Here is a 21,968-nt window from a genome sequence, read left to right on the forward strand (position 1 = left end):
CAACCTGAGCTTACAAAGTCTGCGACATCTGTTGCTGGAGCAAAATTGGCTGTGGGGCATAAGCTCTCTATCCAATCATAGGTGTCTGTGAGCTTATGTATATGCAAGAGCATTTCCACAGTGTTTTATGAAGCCAAAATGCTGCATCACAGGGCTGCAAATGTTCACCCTCCCTGCTGGAAGGTGTTAAATGAAAGGAGGGGAGATGAGAAGATAAGGGAGGGGAATTCAGTTTAGAAAAAATTGGCCAAATAAATTGAATTGGAAATAAATAAATTGGAAGGAAGTTCAGCCCAATATGAATAAATAAAGAATTTATTAGCAATTTCTGCCGTATCATGCTTAAAGTTTTGCACCAGGGATCTTTTTTCAGCCCTTCTTAAACCACCCACCTTTTATACGTGGCGTTCGTGTTGTAATGCATTCTCCAAAGTGTCCCATGACAACATCTAACCCCCAAAGAAAGGTATCCATTATAAAAACCCTTGAAGCAGATTAACTATATTTTACTTTGGCTGTAGAGCGAGAAACACGATAGGGATTACAGCAGTCATCTGTACACTGAACAGGTATTTATGTGGGACTGATGAGGAAAACCTGTACGCAAGGTACCCATAAATCATAGAGTCCGATCGACTTGTCTGTCTTTCCTCTTGTGAATCTCTCCTCTGCAACCAGACCTGCAAAATCTCTACTACTGCCAGAAAATCCAGAGCTCAGCAGCCCATTAAACACGCCTTCAGCTTCCAGCAGCAAAGGCCCTCAAAGACTTTCCACCCACCCCCACTTGTTTTCTGATTGCAGATTGATAATGGAGAGAGTACAGGAGTGAAAAAGGGGAGGCTTGAAGTCCTAAATGCTGGGATAACAAAGCATTCTAAGTGATTCAAACTGATTAAGTAAGGAAACATAAGTTCTTTGTTTTTGCAGGAGCTCAAATTCACCAAAAATGGATCCGGGTCTGGATTAGCAGCCAACAAATTACTACTGTAGTAAGCGCTTATAGTGTTTCTCTCCGTGAGGTACACATGCTCACACTCAGTCAGATTCAATTAAATATGACAAGAGTGTGAACAGGATTCATGAAGCTACCTGATGGAAATTTGGATGCAGCATTAGATCAGTAATGAGCAACCCAGAAGCCAAACCGACAAGGGAACCCATAGACACGCACAAACCATTAAAACCACCTGTCTAATATTGTGTAGATTCCTCTTGTGCCACCAGAACTGCTCAAATCCAATGAGGCCTGGACTCCTCAAGACCTGAACGTGTGCTGTGATATCGGACACTAGATCCAAGTACAGTAGGTTGCAAGTTGGGGGTCTCCAAATAGAACATCTGTGGGATGTATTAAGCAAACAAGTCTATCAGATTGAAATTTTGGGGATTTAGAGGCCAAATCAGCAGCAGCTGTCATTCTTTAGACCAATTTTGTGGGAAATAACTGCTGCATACGTAAACAGAAAGAACTTGACTAAATATTTTATAGGTGCTCTGCCCCAATTATCCAACCATCATAATGTGATCCTTGTCATAGTATATGAATAGAACTTAAAAATTGGCATCATCCCAAAGCAGCTTTACAGAATAAATAATTAGGAATATACATTTTAATGTCAGAATCAAGTCCCTAAATGTATATCTCTAAAAAATGGTAATGATAGTAAGAAGAAATTATAAAGAAGAAACCTTAAGAGGAACCAGGCTCAAAAATAGAAACTTATCCTCATCTGGGGGACAAAGAAGGTCTATTTATTATAGATTCATCCAAAGGTTATCAACTGTTCAGTGATAGGGCTGCAATTGCCATGACAGTTGAAATATATCTTCATGGCTTTTGGATTTTAACTCTCCATGGTTAACTCTGGGATCCTTAGACACCTTAAACTTAAGAATTGACCTTCACTTGCTGACTAACACACTCATACTGATTTATTGTAATGACCATTTTATACACTTTACCTATTTGTGGTTTTAAAGATCTGACTGATTGATGTTAGGTTACACAGTGTGTTTAATAGATGTTCTATATTAGACTCATGGGTTTTTATAACAGATACACAAAACAAGCAAGCTCCATCATTTGCATAATAGAACCATTGAAGATGAATCTTTGAGATGAACTGGAACACCAACTGCGGCTCAGTCCTTCTGGTCCCGATATATTATATTATAAAGTTACATAAAGTATAATTGTATACATTAGGTGTCTATAAGTCCCGAATTAGTGAGCCAGTGCTACTGTGACAATGAAAAGCTACCCAAGATGGTAAGAGTAAAAAAACCTAGAGAGACTCCAGACTCATCTGAGTGCCACCAAATGTCCATTCATTACAGTTCCATCATTGTTGAGTTGTGCTGTGGACTTAAATGCAGAACTGTTCATGCAACCTTTGGTCTTGAGCCATTGTAGTCGACTGATATAACATTGAGGAGTGATTTGGAATGAAATTATCGAGTTGCTCAGTAACATCTTTAGGCTGTTTCTGTGGAACATCTCTTCCAGACATCTTACTACTGCTATATGATACTTTGCTAGAAGAGGATATTGATTACATAACCCATTTGTTTTCTTATCCAATATGAACGCAATTGCCTACTGTAGCAACCAACAAAACATGAGGCTGGTTGCACACTGGAGCTTGCATGTCTCTGGTGGGCTAGCTAATAAGTTTAAAGTTATCCATTCCTGCATTAACACACACATCCAAAGTCTGCATTATGTCCCTGAAAGAAAAAGAGGGGGAAATACACTCACTGTGAACATTATTGAAAGTTGTTTTTTTTGTAACATTTAAACAATTGCTTGGATCTTCGTTCATGCGAGTGCATTATAGAAAGTCGACGGGGGCGAGAACAAATTCCCACTGCCTGCTAACTGCTGTAGGAAAAATGTGCTGTGAGACACCAAGGTCAGTAATTATCTGTTATTGTGAGCAGCTGGATAAAGGTTCCTCTCCCATCGGCCAGAAACAAAACCAGAGAGTAATGCAGCAAACATGAAGCTTTAAGATCATTGGCAGGCCTTCAAAGTGTTATTATTTGTTGGCTAATTGGGCTCCATTTTCATTCAGACTGTAGATAATAGATGCCTCCCATGTCTGACCGCCGCATGCTGCATTTAGGCTAGTGTAAAAACAAGCGAGATTCAGGCGAAATTGCTTCAAATACAAAGCTATTAATTCAGGCAAGTTATCTGAGAGAGCCAAAGAGAGAGAGAGAGAGAGAGAGAGAGAGAGAGAGAGAAAGAAAATCCGAAAAGTCTTTCCAAACGAAGAAGGAAAGATCAAGTACACTGTCTAAGAATTAAAAGGTGAAAATATTAGCATTTGGAAGGCAGAGAAGTTGATACAAGATTAAAAAAAGGAAAGGTTGAAATAATTACTCTAAAAGTTAAATGAACAAATTAATCTGAGTAAATAAACAAGTCCTTTACACAAACACACACACACACACACACACACACACACACACACACACCACAGCAATATCATCTTTCTATTAACTACTGAAGTACATTATTTATTTCTTTTTATTTAGAATATTTTCACATCTTCTAGCTATTATAATCAAGTCCACCATCTGTGGTTGGCACCTGATGCAACAGTGCTTTGGAAACGTTCATTAATAATATTAATATTTATATCCGTTTGGCTCGAATCCTGCCGCGCAGCTTGTAGCAATGATAATCGATACCCGGCTCATTTGCAAACAACCGGCGGCTTTGAAAAGACAAGATAAATCTCCAAAATAAATAAATTCATAAAATTGAAACAGCTGCATGAAAATGTTCAGCATACATGCAGTGCAAAACAGAGCCTTGCTGCTATGACTTAAGGGATATGAAACATGAGCAAACCAACACTCCTGTGCAAACTTTTCAGCGACATGATGCTTTCATACCAGACCAAAAAAAAAAGTTATAATTGCAAAAATAAGCGTGCCGTAGGGAAGTTATTGTTGGACATGAAGGAGCTTCACAAAGTGAAGTTAATGGTTGACATTTGAAAGCTGTCGGTTTATTGGGAAAAGATGACTAGGACAGAGAATGGGTTTTGTCAAATGCAATATGAAATTGATGAGAATGAAAAATTGAAATTAGGATGAATGGGGTAAAAAAAAAAAAAAAACAGGTTTTAATAAAGAAAAAAATGTGTGTGTTTCATTTCAGGAAATGTCCATTGATACTGGAGAGTTGAATTCTCCTGACAGAACACAAATCTCTGGTTTACTGATAATTGCTTTTTTTTTGAGTGTTTGAAGACACAAAATAGGCATTAATGTTTAATGTATTATTATTTTAATTGTGATTTCATTGTCACTGTAGCTTTCATGTTATCATCCTGTTTATAATTATAATAATTTACTTAATGAAAGGTGAAAAAAATGTACAGTAACAGTGCTGTTTTAGAATACGGTCTGTATGGATTGTAACTTGTTCGCACTTTCCTTTGGGTTTTCTGGTTTCCTCAGTCAAAACCAATCAAACCATGCAGAAAGATCTCAAAAGTCTCCTCAGATGCAAGTTGACTTGAAGCCTAAATATGTATGTGTCTGCATTGTGATTTGAGATGGTGTAGAGTTCACATGACTGGGGACTTCTCACTCACTCACACACACACACACACACACACACACACACACACACACACAAATACATAATGTGTATAAGAGAGAAAGAGAGAGCGAGAGAGAGAGAGAGAGAGAGAGAGAGAGAGAGAGAGAGAGAGAGAGAGAGAGACATTAAAATGTGATTAGTGTGACAACAATCAAAATACTATGGTATAGAGGATTTTCAACAGCTGTCCAACAGATCCAATGGATCTTTACCAACACAAATAAAAATTTGTGAAATCATGACAGAACATCATTCCAACTGACAAAAACCCCCCGATGAGACTGCTGGTGTTCCCTGGTGTCAGCTAGAAAGAAAAGCACTGAATAGGGGGGACTAGAATCCTTGTGCGGGGTTGCTGGAGGTTTCACCAAGTCAAATTTAAGACTTTTTAACACCTTTCTAAGACCTTTTTAACACCATTAGGAGAAAAAAATTTGCCCTATATCACAGCAAAAACACACAAATACGTTGTTAGCAACTGGCCTTACCCGAGCCTTAAATAAAAACATTTTAAGCAGAGTATCGCTAAACTTGCACTTCGCAATGCTGAAAAATCAAATCCGTTTTTATGTCTGTGGTACAATCCGAGAGAGATTCGTACCAATAAGAGAAAATTCCTCATTTGTAGTAATAATACAGCAAATTATATTTTTAAATGTAGACTTTTTATGGCTTACAATTTAGAATTTTTTTAAATTTTGGACTTTTAAATTTTACTTTTTAGGACCCTGCAGAAACCCTGTTGTGAGTGACCCATAACAGAGAAGTTAAAGTTGAAATAATAAAAAATAAATGGTGGCCCAGTATGAACATTTGCCCAATTTCTAATGTGGTAAATTCTTCAAACTACAACTGGATGAAACAACCTCGTTAGTAGCCCCGTCCATGCAATCTTGATTTTATTATTCTAGATTAAAAAATAAATAAATATACGTATTCATGATCCGCATGTTTGATTTGGCACATGTTTTTACGCTGGATGCCCTTCCTAACACAACCCTCCCCATTTATCCGGGTTTGGCACTAGGAGTGCACTGGCTTGTGCAACCCTACTGGCTGGGGTTGGTTCCCTGACTGGGAATCGAACCCTGGCCGCAGCGGTGAGAGCGCCGAATCCTAACCACTAGACCACCAGGGAACCCTTAAAGAGGTGCACAAATTCACTGAAAATGAAAATGCACAAATTCACGTTTGAGGTAAAAGTCCATTAGGACATTCATTAGCAATGATAATCAATAAATAAAGCAGTAAATTATTAGAAATATAGTAACATTCACTTTGATTACAAACAGATTTGGATTCAAACTCAGTGGCTTCATTTGAAAAATATTTAAGGCTGGTTAGCCATTTAAAACAAAAGTAATGGCACCCTAAAAAGTAGATGGTATGCTTCAATATATGCATCAGTGGCTACAAAAGCTCTAAAAATGTCTTAACTGCATTACTGAGATATTTAGCACACTTTATTCTTTCATTTATTTATTCACTGATCTGTCTGCCTTTTTAAAAAGTCGTTAAATGAAACTCATGTTTTCCCATGAAAAACTGGTAAGTGGGTGATTTATATTTCTCAACCTACACATGCATGAGTATGAAACATATCAGCTTTACAGAAACCTTTTAAATCTGTTGAGAACAGTTTGGTTTGACCCGAGAAAACAGTCACACGCAGTTTTACTTAAACACTGAGTGTGCTGCCGTATGAAAAGGCTCCTCGTGTTGCATGCCGCCTGTGAAAGCACCAAGTGATACAGGATGCAAACAAAGCAAAAGGTCCTAAACTGAGAGAAGACAAATCTTGAATACTACTTAAGTTCAAGGACCACACTTTATCACTCCTGGCTTCAGTGAAAGGACACACACATGAGTTATGAAGGAAGCGCTTTGAGTTATAGGCTGTCTCCTACAGAGGAACTGATCTGACTTATAGTAGGATTTCCAAAGTTTCGAGTTACTTGCTAGTTTCAAACATGTTTCCTGAGTAATAGCAACAGTTTATGAGTTACTGTCAGAGTTTCTATTTCATGATGGAGCATATCACAAGATAAATGATTCATAATGATAACCCAGTAGATCAGTGAATCAAGTCTAGTGCTTTTTAGGGAGCTGAGAAACATCCCGGATTCATCTTTATCTCGACCTTGTGACAATCTTAACCTCCTCCCTCTTTCAGCAGTGTCTGCATCTGGTTTGCTTTCTGCCACTGGTGTTGTCCCTCCTCTGAACCATCGTCTCAGCTTGATCTTCATGTTTGCTGGATAATTTCCTCCAGGGCAGTATTTGAATGAGGCTCGAACAGACCTTCACCAGATGCAGTCATTATTGGCAGCTGACAGAATTTTCCTGGGCGTTTCTTGAGATAAATCCGCCCACGCCAACACGAACTGTGTTATACGGTGCTCTACTTTAATTTAAAAAAAACAAAACCTTCATCTCAATCTTAAACACTTCAGTAACAAGATGTTTAGGCAGTATTTGTTGCTTTGACTTAAGATAGTTTGGGACTTGCTTTCCATTTTGGTCCCACTTTTGAGATCTCAAATCTGATTGGTCAGAGGAAGTCGATTCATTTTCCAGAACAGGAGCTCTGACATTAGACTAATGCACTCATGTGAATACATTATCAGGATGGAAGGAGTCTCCAGTGCCATAGCATTGCAATAGTCCAAGGTAAAGCTAATTTGGAGATGGGGTTAAGGGGTAGCTCAGTGTGCAAGTTGTTAGACTTTTGATTGGAAGGTCATGGGTTCACCACCAAGCTTCCACTGATGAACCCTCAAATGTTCAGCTGTATAACCGAGTCACTCTGAATAAGGGTGTCTGCCAAATGCAGAAAATTTATTTTGCACACATTTTTCCACACAAAATGTGAACAATAATTGCAAACTGTAATCGTTTTATATAAAGTGCTCATTGCTCATGCAATTAATTGCTATCCAATAAAATTCCCTTACATTTCACTTCCAATTTCATAAATAAAAGTCCAGTGGAACTGTTTGCTGCTTTCTGCTTTTCCACAAACAACCTCCTAGCTGTAATCATGTTACACCACCCTCCTCAATAGCAACCCTCCTAACTGATTCATCTGGGTTGCCAGTTCATCACATATAACAGTAACTACTACACACTTGAACACTTTAGACAAAAACAAGAAATTCAGGGAGGTTTTTTCCCCCCTCCATGGGTTCACTTCAACGATGTTCTCTTCCCATTTCTTTTCATCTTCCTAATCCTATGTTTAATCCATATATCCTTCGCCTTTGGCTGGAAGAAAAGCACAGAGAGCTTTGCATCCTGCCGCATCGTTGCATGTCTTTTGTCATTTTGTTTACTCCACATTTCTGCCATATGCTCTTGTTCCTTTACTCTTTATAAACTGAAAGGCAGGACTGCGAGTCTGCCGTGTGTCACGAGCTGCCTACACGGCTACAGAATTAGCATCATGTTTGTACGCTCGACCTTGCGCTGAGAGTGAGGTTCTAAATGAAGGAAACCATATGGAAAAAAAAAAGCGTTACACAAAAGGTCCCAGAGGAAGTGTGTTTCTCATCAGGAACAAAGATAAAATAAAACAAATACTTAAAAAAAAACCCTCCTCATTCCTGCCCTGCTTTTTCAATAGTTTTATCTCTCCGCCTCGGGCCTGAGCCTCAGTATGCCAACGAGGCTTGGTAGGAATCGGTACCCTCACTTTCTGTAGCATGTGTTTGGAATTAAACTCTCAGGCGTGAGTTAACATCTACAGGTTCACATTCCAGCAGTGCCCAATTACACCCACTGGGGGTCAGTAAGTCTAATGGTTTTTCATTGTTTTGATTCTATTAGCAACTAACATGGATGAAAGGAAGGGAAGCGACTCCCTTGTCCTCCCTCTAATCCTGCTTCACTGACTGCAGGAATAATAAGTGGCAGGAAACACTATCTTCTGCAAAAGTTTAGGTCTGGTCCTAATTTAAGATAATAGATAATCGAGATTAGAGTGCAAGTCCGGCGCGATGCTAGGCTCTAAAATTTTATAGGAAGCAAAACAAACAAACAAACCAACCAACCAACAAACCCAGAAAAAAGAGAAAAAAATTTATACACTTTTGAAAAGAGAACAAGTATGGGGGGTTAAGAAAAGATTGTAGAAGTTTGCACATGGATTGAGAGTGACATTTGCTAAAAGGAGATGAATCAAGCTGACCTGTGGGTCAGAGAACACCTGCTGCATAGTGTTAATAGGGCCACAGGGGACTCCGGTGCCTTCGAAGCGGCTCAGCCACTCAGCTGTAGAGTCCTCAGAGAACCTGAGAGGAGAAGAAAGAGAAAACACATTGTGCTTCAACACAGGACATACAAGCAAAGGAAAAGTGGCACAAAAATGCTTCGAGTTCTTGTACATTGTTAATACACTAATGTAGTTTGACTTTTTGAGGTTTTTGCCCAATCTATTCTGATGCCTGACTTCTGCTTGAAGTTTTCACCACATAAAACTCATTCACTGCCACTGAGAACAACTTGCATAGATGACCTAAAGATCACCATGAGATCACTCCGGATGGTAGCACACAACCACCCGAAAGACATCAGTGTATGTTCTTCCTTTGATAAATGTCTGTAGCCATTGCAGCAAACACTTGAGTCTTATCTTGGTGAGATATTGGAGTTTAAACTTCTAATATGGAGCCACAGACAAAAATGTCTAAGAATGCCCTTTCTCAAGATTAAACTAAAGAATTTTACATCCAGTGGTGGACAGTAAGTATTTATACTTTGCCACTGTACTCAAGCACATAAGTACTTATAGTATTGTCTTTTTGAGAAGCATTGAGAAGTAACAAGAATAATACTTAGAGCTTTCAGAATTCAATACGTAATATGGGATAGACCGGATCCTGTGCATTAGACAAATAGATTGTTGAACCCTCATATACTGTTTTACAAACTTAAGTATAAAAAAAATACTATTTTGTAAATAGTTCTTGAATTTATTTCTGTAAAAGCCAATGTCCATTGTTAAAAGTTGAACTTTTACTCCTTCCCAGATTCTCTTGGGTTCTGTGATGGCTCAAAAAAAAAAGAAAAAAAGAAAGAAAAAACACACATCGGAGGACACATTCACATATAATTCGTAAGCAAATTTCTGTCAGTTCTCTCTCTTTGTTTATTTGCAGCTTTCGAGGAGTTCCTGCCATTTTAATAAGGTTTTTAAAATTCTTCACAACCTTCGAGCAGTAACTCTGCGCTCACTCATTGACCGAACAATCGCAGTGCTGCAGTGTACTGATTTAAACGTTCCAAGCATGCACAAGTATTTAAAACATCCTGCTACTCTGCACGTGTGATTCGAAGAACACAATTAGTCAAAATATAATTATTAGATTATTTGGTTGTGACATTAGATCTCAGATGTAGTTTGTGATAAACACACAAGTCAATGAATGTTTATTAAGCTAATAAATCAAGTTTTTATAGAACTTTATGACCACTTTAGTTCTGTAAAGCTGCTTTGAGACAATGTCCATTGTTTAAAAAAAAACAAAAAAAAAAAACAATACAAGTAAAAATGTATTGAATTGAACTGAATATACAAAGAACGGGTCCCTCAATAATCATCCAAAGAATGTTCCTTGTGTTAAGAATAATACAGTTTTACACAAATTATTAGAAAAGACTAGCATGCAGATTCGGTGGGAAGAGTAGTTAAAGATGTCTTGATAAAGAAGGTCTAAACCTCAAACTTTTGGAAACAAATACCCCATTTATTTAATTAATTTTTTTCACCAACGTCACAATGAACTGATTAAGATCAAAGTCGGAAAGATCACACATGGGTTCTTCACAGGTTTAACGTGTTTTATTAACCTGTGCGTGTCAGAGTGGGAGAGTGCAGGCGCTCCGCATTCACCGGGTCTAATGGGACCGGGCTTGTTTGTCGTGCTGCAGCTTATCAATGTCATAATACGTAGTCGAACGCACAAAACTCGTCTGTGTGGTAACATCCAACCTGGAGCTTTACTTTGATTTGATGTACACAAAGACACAAGCCTGAGGGCCATGAATAAGTGCTAGCAAATGGTGGTGTCTGTTCCATTTGGTTCACATGCTGCATTTTATGGAGATACTTTCATGAGTTTAGTTTACACTAAAAACATAATGGCTCAGGTGAAATAGGATGTGGCGCATGCAAAGGTTAAGTTAATTAAAATGGGAAAAATTTGCATATGGTTGTTATAATTTGGCATGAAGTTGAACCTCTGGCCCTGCACAAGGGTTAGAAAAAAAGTATATATATATATATATATATATATATATATATATATATATATATATATATATATATATATATATATATATATAGTACAGACCAAAAGTTTGGACACACCTTCTCATTCAAATAGTTTTCTTTATTTTCATGACTATGAAAATTGTAGAGTCACACTGAAGGCATCAAGGGCTATTTGACCAAGAAGGAGAGTGATGGGGTGCTGCGCCAGATGACCTGGCCTCCACAGTCACCGGACCTGAACCCAATCGAGATGGTTTAGGGGTGAGCTGGACCGCAGAGTGAAGGCAAAAGGGCCAACAAGTGCCAAGCATCTCTCGGGGAACTCCTTCAAGACTGTTGGAAGACCATTTCAGGTGACTACCTCTTGAAGCTCATCAAGAGAATGCCAAGAGTGTGCAAAGCAGTAATCAAAGCAAAAGGTGGCTACTTTGAAGAACCTAGAATATGACATTTTTCACTTGTTTCACACTTTTTTGTTATGTATATAATTCCATATATTCCATAATTCCACATGTGTTAATTCATAGTTTTGATGCCTTCAGTGTGAATCTACAATTTTCATAGTCATGAAAATACAGATCGGTGGAGTGTTACAGTAATATTTGACCTCCTGCAGATTTCTCCATTTCCACACATGACCTCTGGAGCTCAACCAGAATGACAATCAAGGTCTTAGTCACTTCTTTTACAAAGGCCATCTCCACCCGATTGCCCAATTTGGCCAGGCAGCTCATGTTCCAAACTTCAGTTTAACAATTGTGGAGATCATTGCACCCTTGAGAACATTTCACGCAGCATAGAACTTTCTCAAACTAGAATTTAGAAATGTCTCAATGATGTGAAAATGTGGGAAAAAAATACAGGGTCTGAATGCTTTCTAAGAGCACTGTATGACCAAAATAAATCAGGTGACCAAAAAAAAACAAAAAAACTGATCCAGTCATTTGGGTACCCTTCATTTGGAGATCTGGAATGAACAGTAAATTGCTGTTTAACCATCTGACCAAACGAACTGTAACATACCAAACCGAACCAGAGAATCCTGAAATAACTTCTGGCGAATTTGAGAAACCCACAAGATTCCTCCTTCAGTTGCGTGTCAAACTTTATTTGTGCCTGTTCGAATTAGCATCTTGTACACAGCGAAATATTTGTGGGGCTGTTCTGAGTGTGCGGTCTTCTCCTTCTGTAGGTGGCCGGGCTGCAGTTTATTCAACACAATGAGCTGACGCTTACAGCCGTGACACGCCTGGGTCCGGAACATCAGCCTACTTCCTCAGCTCGAACACAACGAGCTTGGAGAGGAAACGCAGATACAACTTTAATGAGGGCTGTGACCTCCGAAAGGAAAGAGAGAGCTGTAACATCTGGACAAAGGAATGCTTGTGGTGAGCTTGTCATTTGTGTGTTTCCTAGCTAGCAGGTTGAACTGATACGTGAAAAGGTCCGCTTACCTCTCAGCCAGAAGCTGCAGCAGGTCTTTGCGATGCTGGACCCGTAACGTGTTGGTCTTGTATTTCGGATTTTCGGCCAGGTGGGGAAGGTTCAGAACCTGAACGTGGACAGGAATATTATAACGGAATAATGAAGTGGATTTTCATTTTAAACATATATCGAATGAAAGTGTTTACATTAGGAGATTTCAAAAATGAAGATAATCATGTGTACTATAAAGAAAAAATGAGCGTATCCTCCTTACTTTGCACACTTTGACAAACTGCTGATCATTTCCAGCTGCAACGATAATGTATCCATCGTTTGTTTTGAACCCCTGGACCAAAAAAATGAAAGGAGAAAAAAAAGTTAAGAAAAGCGAAAAACTTTAACAGAGGGTTCCACAAAATCCAAAATGACTAATGATTTAACTTCACTAAGTCATCGGTTCCCAAAGCTTTTTTGCGCCACGGACCGGTTTAATGTCGGACAATATTTTCACGGACCGGCCTTTAAGGTGTGGTGGATAAATACAACAAAATAAAATGATACGACCGCCATAAAAACTGGTATTTTATAAATATAATAATAAACGTGAATCCACTGTGTTGTTTGTTGTTTATTTTGCTTGCTTGGGGGTTTGAGTTTAGCGGTAATGTATTATGTGTTAGTGGCCAAAGCAGCCCCTTTAAGAAGGTAGGGGATGGAGGTAAAACATGTGACCAAGACATCATGACATGCATCAAGAGTGAGTCATAGACAGATGTGGAGGAGAGAATCCGGTAATTTTCCAAAATAAAACATCGTTCAGAATCAGATAATAAATAAAACAGGCCCGGTACCAATTGACCCAGGAACCGGTGCCGGTCCACGGCCTGAGGTTGGGGACCACTGCACTAAGTCATTAAAAGCATCCTTGAAATCTTTCAGTTCAAAACCAGAGACATTAGTAGTCTATACCTGGTTTTCTGGCAGGTAATTAAAGGTAAAAATCAGAAGTCCCCTCATCCACACACAAAAAAATCCTGATCCTGGTGTCCAAATGTTTTATAGTTAACGTAGATCTGAAATCGTTTGTTTACATCCCGACACACTGGTTATTATTGAGAAGTCGCCATAGAATATGGAAAACGTGCGAATCGAAGTCTGTTTGATTTTCCACTTCGCCTTCATTAAAACCTCTTCCTCTAACTGCTTTGTGGAAAAAGGTCCCAGTGTCATTTGGGAATGTGGCTGAACATACGTACACAACTTTGGTGTTTAGAGAATATGCGCTCAAGCTTGTGATCCATTTCCAGGACGGGATGAGCAGTCACAGAGGCAGCGTAAACAAGCGAAAATCAAGGTGAACAAATCAGGAAGAACGCCCATGAGGGGTCTAGTGGAGTGCTGATGCCAGAGCGAGCCGCGTGGGAACTCGCCTAAGGGCCAGATCTAACTATCATGGAATGCCACAATTACTCCTCCTGTCATCAGATCGGCTCGAGCGATTTTCCTATTTGGGGACAGATTATGCTAAACAGAAGACAAAAAGACAGACTCAAAAAGCACGTCCTCTTTAAACTTCACAAACTTTTTTAGAACTCAAACCTCAATCTTGTATGTTATGTGGGGGAGGATAAATCCCAATTTGTTTTCCAGGTACTTACACCAGCTTGTCATTTTATACACATTATTAAGCTGTTAGTAAAAAAAAAGAAGCAAAGAAGAAAAGAAAAAAGAGAAATGAAAAGTAAAGAAAACAATAAGAACGAGAACAAAGAAAAAATAAGAGAACAAAATATAAAAATAAGAGAAACGTAAAGAAAAAAAGAGAAAAGAAAAGACTATAAATGGATTAAAATAAAAAAAAAAATAAATAAATAAAATGTTTTAAAAAGGTGTCAGAAAAGTGTACATCTGGGCATCATATTCCAAGTTGAAAATTTACTGGGAATTAATGGGAATGAATTAAAGATTTATTGAAATTTAGATAAACACTAACATACAACCATTAATATAAACATTTAATTTGATTATAAGATGTAAACAGATTAAAAAAAATAAGTTTTTTACTTTGATTTAATCGTCAGTGTAATTTTGTTGCACAATATTCAACACACAGAACGTTTTAAACAAATGTATGTAATTATGTCATTAACGTGAATACTATTTTGTGTGCAGAATTAAAAAAGTTATCTGTTTATGTATTGTTATGCAGTACATATAGAGGGTGTGGTAAAAGTTTTTTTTAATACATTCAAGTGCCCTGTTATTGAAAAACCTGCAATTTTGTAAATTACCAGTTTATTCACATTAATTCCAATATATTCCCCTGGAAAGTTCGCAGTATTGTAAATTCCTGGAATTTTGCAACCATAATTATAACATACATTACGTGCACTTGATATTTTCTCAGCTGCTGCATCTGTTTTTGTGGATTTTGTTCCACACATTTAACAGATTTGTACAGCATTCTGATTTCTCTTTAAATGTTAGTGTTGCTGTCATATTATACGAACAAATCACTGCCATGTCGTAATGAGAAAGAACTCTTGAGAAAGGTGATAGCACAGTCCACATTTTGTGTCATATCAAGTAGCATCACACGGTCCTGACATTAATATTTAAAGCTTAGACATGCATAGCCCTGAGAGTTAAGAGAGAAGAGGGAAAATAAGCCGTTTTAGAGACAATGCTAGAGTGCCAAACACCAAACAATCCTGTGCGAGTGCATGTGGTACAACCGCCACAAGCTGTAAAAAGTGAATATGGAACACAATCCACACGTCTAAGCGATCTGCAGAACAATAACCCGCCTCAAACGATCTTGTAACTCTCACTGTCTGAAGGTTTTTTCAAGAAAGGCATAAAGAACAATATGCATTATATCGATTTACAAGTGGAAACCTCTAAAAAGCCGCTATAAACAAACGTGATGAAACATTAACCCTTTTTTTGGGGGGGGGAGCTGGGGAGCCATATGCTCTGCGCTGGTCTATACCAATACAGCACTTCACATGCAGGAATGTAAAGAAGCGTGAAACATTACATTGCAAGCAGAGGTTCTTTGGAAAACTGCCGCTGAGTGGATGCTACTGCTGATTTTAAAAGCGCCCTTCCCATACCCACGTGATAAATGGGTTCAGTCCAATGACTGTGACCCATTTGTCACCAGAATGGGGGGCTTTTTTCATTTAAAACAATGCATAAGACACTGACAAAAAAAATTGTGTTGCAAAGATTAACTATACAGACTCGATACACAACATTTTATTGTGAATGTGCTGTTCTGTGTTGGTTTAGCAGAAAACAGCTGCTTTTCTTTAACTTAAACACCATGTAAAAGGTCAGTGTCACTTTATGGTGTATATAGTTCCTGTTGTGCCTTTTAAGCTTTGCTGAAGTGACAAAAGACCAAGTGTAACCAGACCACGCTCGAAGGGGTTTGATTCTGGAAGATCACGCAAAAGTTGAAGACATTTGAACTCTCGGTGACACTGAGCATGAAGTCTTGAACTCCGGTTTGCCTCTGTGCCACAAATCCCATTGAAGCTAACGTGCATGAAATGCAGCGGTGTAGTAAATTATGTGAAAGACTCTTTACTAAGGGAAAAAAAAACAACATCTTTGCGGTTATTTGGCCACCGACTTTGCTCCTCCCCTTAACCACATCTAAAAAGTCTTCCATAAGATCAACATGACAGAAATGTGTCATGAATGAAAACTCGAATGCATGGGATTTTCCAGGGAAAGAACCTTAAATCCAGAACTTTTTTACTACCAATCAATGTTAAAACTAACTTTAAAAGCATCTGATTTGTTTCTTGTTGGAATCTCAAAAGAAATTTCCACATCATGAGTTTGTCAAAGGTGAAGCAATTAACTCAAACTTTCAGAATTCCTGTCTCTACATTTTTATAGGTCATGGAGTTTTGTTCACACTGGAAGGTTGGCTGTAGCCTTTGGCTGACCCTGACTGATAAACACTGCTTAATAACAGGCTTATGATAGACAAAAGCTTTGAGGCTTGTATGGCCCTTTCATTCCCATCTCATCCAAAAAAGGAAAAGCCTGGCAGATAGCCTGATATAGAAAATGTGCACGTCATTTAAAAAAAAAAGGTTTTTATATAAAATTTAAAGTTCAAGCCACTGAAACTGACTATCAGATTTGTATTTAATTGATCAATATCAAAACACTGCTGTGTGCTTATCTTAGAATTCGTTTTCTACTCAATCAGATTCCTGTTCTTGGAGATGAATTTAGACCTCAACTCTTGTAGATCATTCACGGGAAGTTTTGATGTGCCTTCGGAGATTCTTTTCTGCTCTCCAGATCCATTTCTGGCATAGAGGTAATGCTGATGAGGCTGAAGTGTTTCCACAGCAGTATGTACAGTATCTAACAAAAGTAAGTACACCCCTTATATTTTGGCAACTATTTTATTAGACTTGTTTGGTTCAGATGGTGTCCAGCATGTGTGGCGACTCCCTGGTGAGGAGAACCAAGAAACGCATCATACAGCCATTATTGTCAAAATAACTGGCAACAAACGTTCACCCTAATTGAACATGTCAAAAACGTGTTGAAAGTGTAAATATAATGTGTGATAACTGGGCATTGAATTCACCAGAGCTGCACAGGTTGTTGCTGGGATCCTCTTCCACTCCTCCATAATTAAATCAAAGAGCTGCTGGATGTTAGACACATTGTGCATCTTCTTGAGAATGCAGTATTATGTTGGAAAACTGGCGTTCAGTTTAGTTTCTAAAGGGAGGGCATAATGTTCAGCTTCAGAATGTCACAGTACATGTTGGAATCTATGTTTCCCTCAATTAACTGCAGCTTCCCAGTCCCAGACCATGATGCTACCACCACCATACTTGACTTGTAGTTAAGACACAGTTTTCTTGGTTCTCCACACCAGGGCGTTGCCACACATGCTTGAACACCTTCTGAGCCAAACAAGTTTATCTTAGTCTCATCAGACCACAGGACATGGTTCCAGTAATTCATGCTCTTGGACAGGTTGTTCTTCAGCAAACTGTTTGTGGTCTTTCTTGTGAGCCAGCTTCAGAAAAATCTTCCTTCTTAGACAACAGCCATGCAAACCGACTTGTTGCAGTGTGAGGCGTCTGGTCTGAGCACTGACAATTCAATTCAATTCAATTCAATTCATTTTTATTTGTATAGCGCTTTTAACAATGAACATTGTCTCAAAGCAGCTTTACACAGATAATGTGGTGATTAAACGTAAATATGTTCTTTGTAAGTATGTTTGTCCCTGATGAGCAACTGTGGCAAGGAAAAACTCCCCGAGATGGCATAAGGAAGAAACCTTGAGAGGAACCAGACTCAAGAGGGAACCCATCCTCATCTGGGTTGCACCGAATGTCCATTCCATTTCGGAAGACCTTCCGCTTCTGCAACCTCTAAAGCAATGCTGCAGCACTTGTGCGTCTGTTTTTTGAAGCCAGCTTCTGCACCTGACGCACAGCACGAGGACTTAACTTTTTTGATCGACCGTTGCAAGGCCTGTTCTGAGTGGAACCAGTCTTGAAAAACCTCTGTATGACCCTGACAACTGTACAGTATTTTAGTTTCAGGGTCTTACCAATCTTTTTATAGCCTCAGCATTTTTGTGGAGAGCAACAATTTTAATTCTCAAATCCTCAGAGGTGCCATGTTGAACATCCAGTGGTTCAATGAGAGAAATGTTCTCAAAGCACCAAGTTGTATATAATATATGCAATTTACATAATATTTATATTTAATATATCCAAGTTTCATTTCTATAGTATTGTCCCTTGAGAAGATTTACTAAAATGGATGCTGAAATGTGAGGGATTGTACTCTTGTGAAATACTGTATGTATACAAAAACTTAATACGATTTACGATTGTTAGAGTAAGAAAAAGAAAATATAAAGTAAATTAAAATAGCCTATATAGTAAAACTTCAATACCACTTTTACAAAGATTTAAGGAATTAAATAGTTTTGTCCAAAATGTACCACCGGCCAAAATTAAATACCCCACCAAAAACCAGAGCCCGTTTATCAATTCAGCTTAACTTCCATTCATTTCCAAAAAAAAAATCGCCACTACATTGTAAATAGGAAAAGCATTTTCCTGAATGAAATCAATTAAAATCAAATGATTCTCCGTTTATCAGCTAAAAGAGCAGCTCTGCCTGACCTCAATTTTTCCTCGAGAGTTGGGTTTTCTTGATCTTCACAATAATCCATAATGATGAGCATTCAAACTATTGGCTAAACACACTTTAAACTAAGCTCAGGTGCTTCCTGTGGCAGTCGCTCAACAGTAAAATGGTTAAATTATATGTTTAATAGCTTAAACATAGTAAAGCAAGGCTATGTATATGGATTAGAGCTGCAGCTATCGATTATTTTAGCAATCAAGTATTCTTCCAATTATTCCATTGATTAATCGAGTAATCGGATCAAAAGTACTTTTTATTTTTTAAAGCGCAATACTAAACATACAAGAGAAAATAAGACGGGTCTTTTAATATAAACAGGTAATTTGCTTTTACAATTTACCTGTTTATTTTATATTTTTATGGGTAAAATTCCATTTAGTGTATTTAATTACCATATTACATTAAAATGCTAGTACAAATATAAATTTAAAATATAAAAATCTATTTCAAATGACTCTGGTCTACAGGTAAACATACTGTATGGTATTTTTCTGTATGTTTTAGTTTCCTCTTTCGGAAACTGTCGTTTTCTTCTGAATCTTCTCCTCGTTCCACCAATTTTCAATTCTGCAGCCTCTTTAGTGTTTACCTGTCAAGAGCGCTCCAGAGTTTAGCTGGTGGTGCGTCAGTAATAATGGTCCGTGGGAAAACACAGTGCTCTGTGTGTAGTTAAAGAACTAAACGAAACATTGGGGCAAATAATTCGCTTTGATTCTTTTTTTTGCATTTGAATATTGAAGTAACTTGAGAAATCGTTTCAGCCCTAGTATAGACCCCTGATCAAATTTCAGCACCAAAAAGCTAGATACACACATGCAACTACTTCTAGAACTTGGCCCCCATGGGCTCCAGAATTTTAAAACAGACAAAGATTGGAGCCAACAGGATTCAACCAAATAGCTAGTGATGGAAAAGTCTTGTTCAAGTAACCAAGAACCCAATCACCATAACCAAACCTTCAGAAATCTCAAAACAATGACTTGAAAAATATTCAATTGAATCAAGTCTCTATTATAAAAAGATAAGACACAAGCCAATCATATGCATTTTACACAGGAGAGGCACTTAAAGGACTAGGAGAGCAATAGAGCATGAGGTACTGCTCATCTGTCAGCACTATCACTATAGTGAAGATGTTAGATGTTAGTATCTACATGCAAGATATTAAATAAGCAATGTACAAATCTACCAGTAAAATCAATATATACACCTAAAGATTCACAGGAATTATGGCGTTAAGCTTTCAAGCGTTAATAAAACCACTATAAATAGCCTAATCCTTGTCCATTCATTTTTTGAGAAGCAAACATGGTTTTCTGCCTTGAACAATGAAGAAATATGGACGAAAGTTTGTAGACACCTGACCATAAGACTGCTTTTTAAAACAACCCATTCCATATCTAGTTTCTGTTTGCTGTTATAATAACCTCCACTCTTCTGGGAAGATGTTCCACTAGAGTTTGAAGTAGGTTTGTGGAAACTTTTCCTTGCTTTTTTACTAAGGGTGTTAGTAAAGTGGAGTACTGATGTATAGGTGAGGTGAGGAGGCCTGGGATGCAGTCAGCATTCCAATTCATCCCAAAGGTGTTTAACAGGGTTGAGCTCAGAGCTCTATAAAAGAGGCCACTCAAGATCTTAAACTCTAATTAAGGTAAAGCATGTACACTGGGGCATTGTCATGCTAGGACAGGTTTGGGTCTCCGAGTTTAGATTAGACAGTTTCGGTTCAAGGCAATGCAATGCAGTTTCAACCAGAAGCGCATTGGTGCCAGTGTAAAATATTTACATATGTACCAGTTGGTAAGGATATGATACATATAAATAATGACAGATGAATAAACAATATGAAATGAGCAATATGAATATAAACAAACAGTACACACAGAGAGAGGTGATTATATACAATGAAGGAGGTATTGTATACATTGTTTAGGAAAGGTTATATACAAAACCTGATTAAAAGACAGGAGGTAGCAGAGCTGAAGATGTTGAGGTTTTCGTTGGGGGTGATGAGGATGAACAGGATTAGAAATGAGTTTATTAGAGGGACAGCGCATGTAGGACGTTTTGGAGACAAGGTGAGGGAGGCGAGATTGAGATGGTTTGGACATGTGCAGAGGAGGGACATGGGGTATATCGGTAGGAGAATGCTGAGGATGGAGCCACCAGGAAGGAGGAAAAGAGGAAGACCAAAGAGGGTTTTTATGGATGTGTTGAGGAAAGACAGGCAGGTAGTTGGGTTGAAAGAGGCAGATGTAGAGGACAGGGGGGTATGAAGACGGATGGTCCGCTGTGGCGACCCCCAGTCTATGGCAGGGTAAAAAAAATTTAATTGTGCTTACAGATCAAGTGAATCCCAATATTTTTGTCAATATAGTGTAGGTAACAAATGTATTGACTTTAACAGGATTTAATCTTGTATTTGTTTTCAAATGGATTACGCCACCGGTCTGTGTAAAGCTGCTTTGAGACAATGTTCATTGTTAAAAAGCGCAATACAAATAAAAATGAATTGAATTGAATTAATAGATATGAAGTAAAGGACAAGTTACAAGTGAAATAAAGCCCTGTGTTTTGCATTTCAAATCAATGTTTGCAAGAAAGCAGAAAGGCCCACAATCCAACTCGAACCCAAAGACAGGCTGCACAAAAGCACTCCTGTTCTGATCACACACTCCAATAACTGCTAACAGCTTCCTTTCACAGCAAATTCCAGTGAGGATTGTAATTATGACTGCTCTTTATTATAGTTTTATTTGACAGAGAAATTACAGAATACATGAATAAAATCCTTAAATTATGCATACTGCATTTTTATCTATTATCATATTATCCTTTTTATTGCTTACATTCTTGTGTTACCAATCATTTCACAATACAAATATACCATTATTTTTTATTCGGAGAAAGAGAGAGATGGAGAACAGCCTGAAGAGAAGAAACCACTGATCTATATTCCTTGACAGTTTAACAGAGCAGGTTGACACGAACGCACATGTCCAGGTAAAGCAGTAGAGCCAAAGCAGTCAGCAGGGAGACAAATGGACAGACTCATAGAGCATATTAAAGAGCACAGTGACCTGCTAAGATCATGCTGCTGCTGATTTACAGAGCAGCATGTAATAAGTCCACAGTGCAAAGATATCAAGAGTATAAAAAAAATAAAAGACAAATCTGCACAAAAACAGCGTGAAAATTTGTTTCCCCACCCCCCCAGACCTGACCGGTCAAACAAATACAGGATGTACTGAAGATGCAAAACATACCAATGCTTAAAAGATTATATGCATAAAACATCTGCTTTGTTACTTTATTATTTGAAAGCTAACAGTAATAACCAGTTGTCTAGAGTTTCATAACAGACTTTGAGAATGATTCCACACAAGATCGAGCTAGGCTTTTATAATCAATTATAATTCAGTCGCATTTCAATAAATG

The 21,968-nt window shown here is 38.1% G+C and overlaps 1 protein-coding gene across 1 annotated transcript in view; it reads right to left on the reverse strand.

Annotated features, from left to right (window-relative positions):
- sugct (succinyl-CoA:glutarate-CoA transferase) overlaps window positions 1–21,968 on the reverse strand; it is a 125,017-nt gene that overhangs the window by 55,454 nt on the left and 47,595 nt on the right. Inside the window, exons 10-12 of the mRNA XM_046847056.1 lie at window positions 12,592–12,663; window positions 12,347–12,444; window positions 8,808–8,910 (exon numbers count right to left, since the gene is read on the reverse strand). Of these exons, the coding sequence (XP_046703012.1) occupies window positions 8,808–8,910; window positions 12,347–12,444; window positions 12,592–12,663 (273 nt within the window). The remainder of the gene's footprint in view (window positions 1–8,807; window positions 8,911–12,346; window positions 12,445–12,591; window positions 12,664–21,968) is intronic.

Source organism: Silurus meridionalis, chromosome 4, assembly GCF_014805685.1.
Source record: "Silurus meridionalis isolate SWU-2019-XX chromosome 4, ASM1480568v1, whole genome shotgun sequence".
Taxonomy (NCBI): domain Eukaryota; kingdom Metazoa; phylum Chordata; class Actinopteri; order Siluriformes; family Siluridae; genus Silurus; species Silurus meridionalis.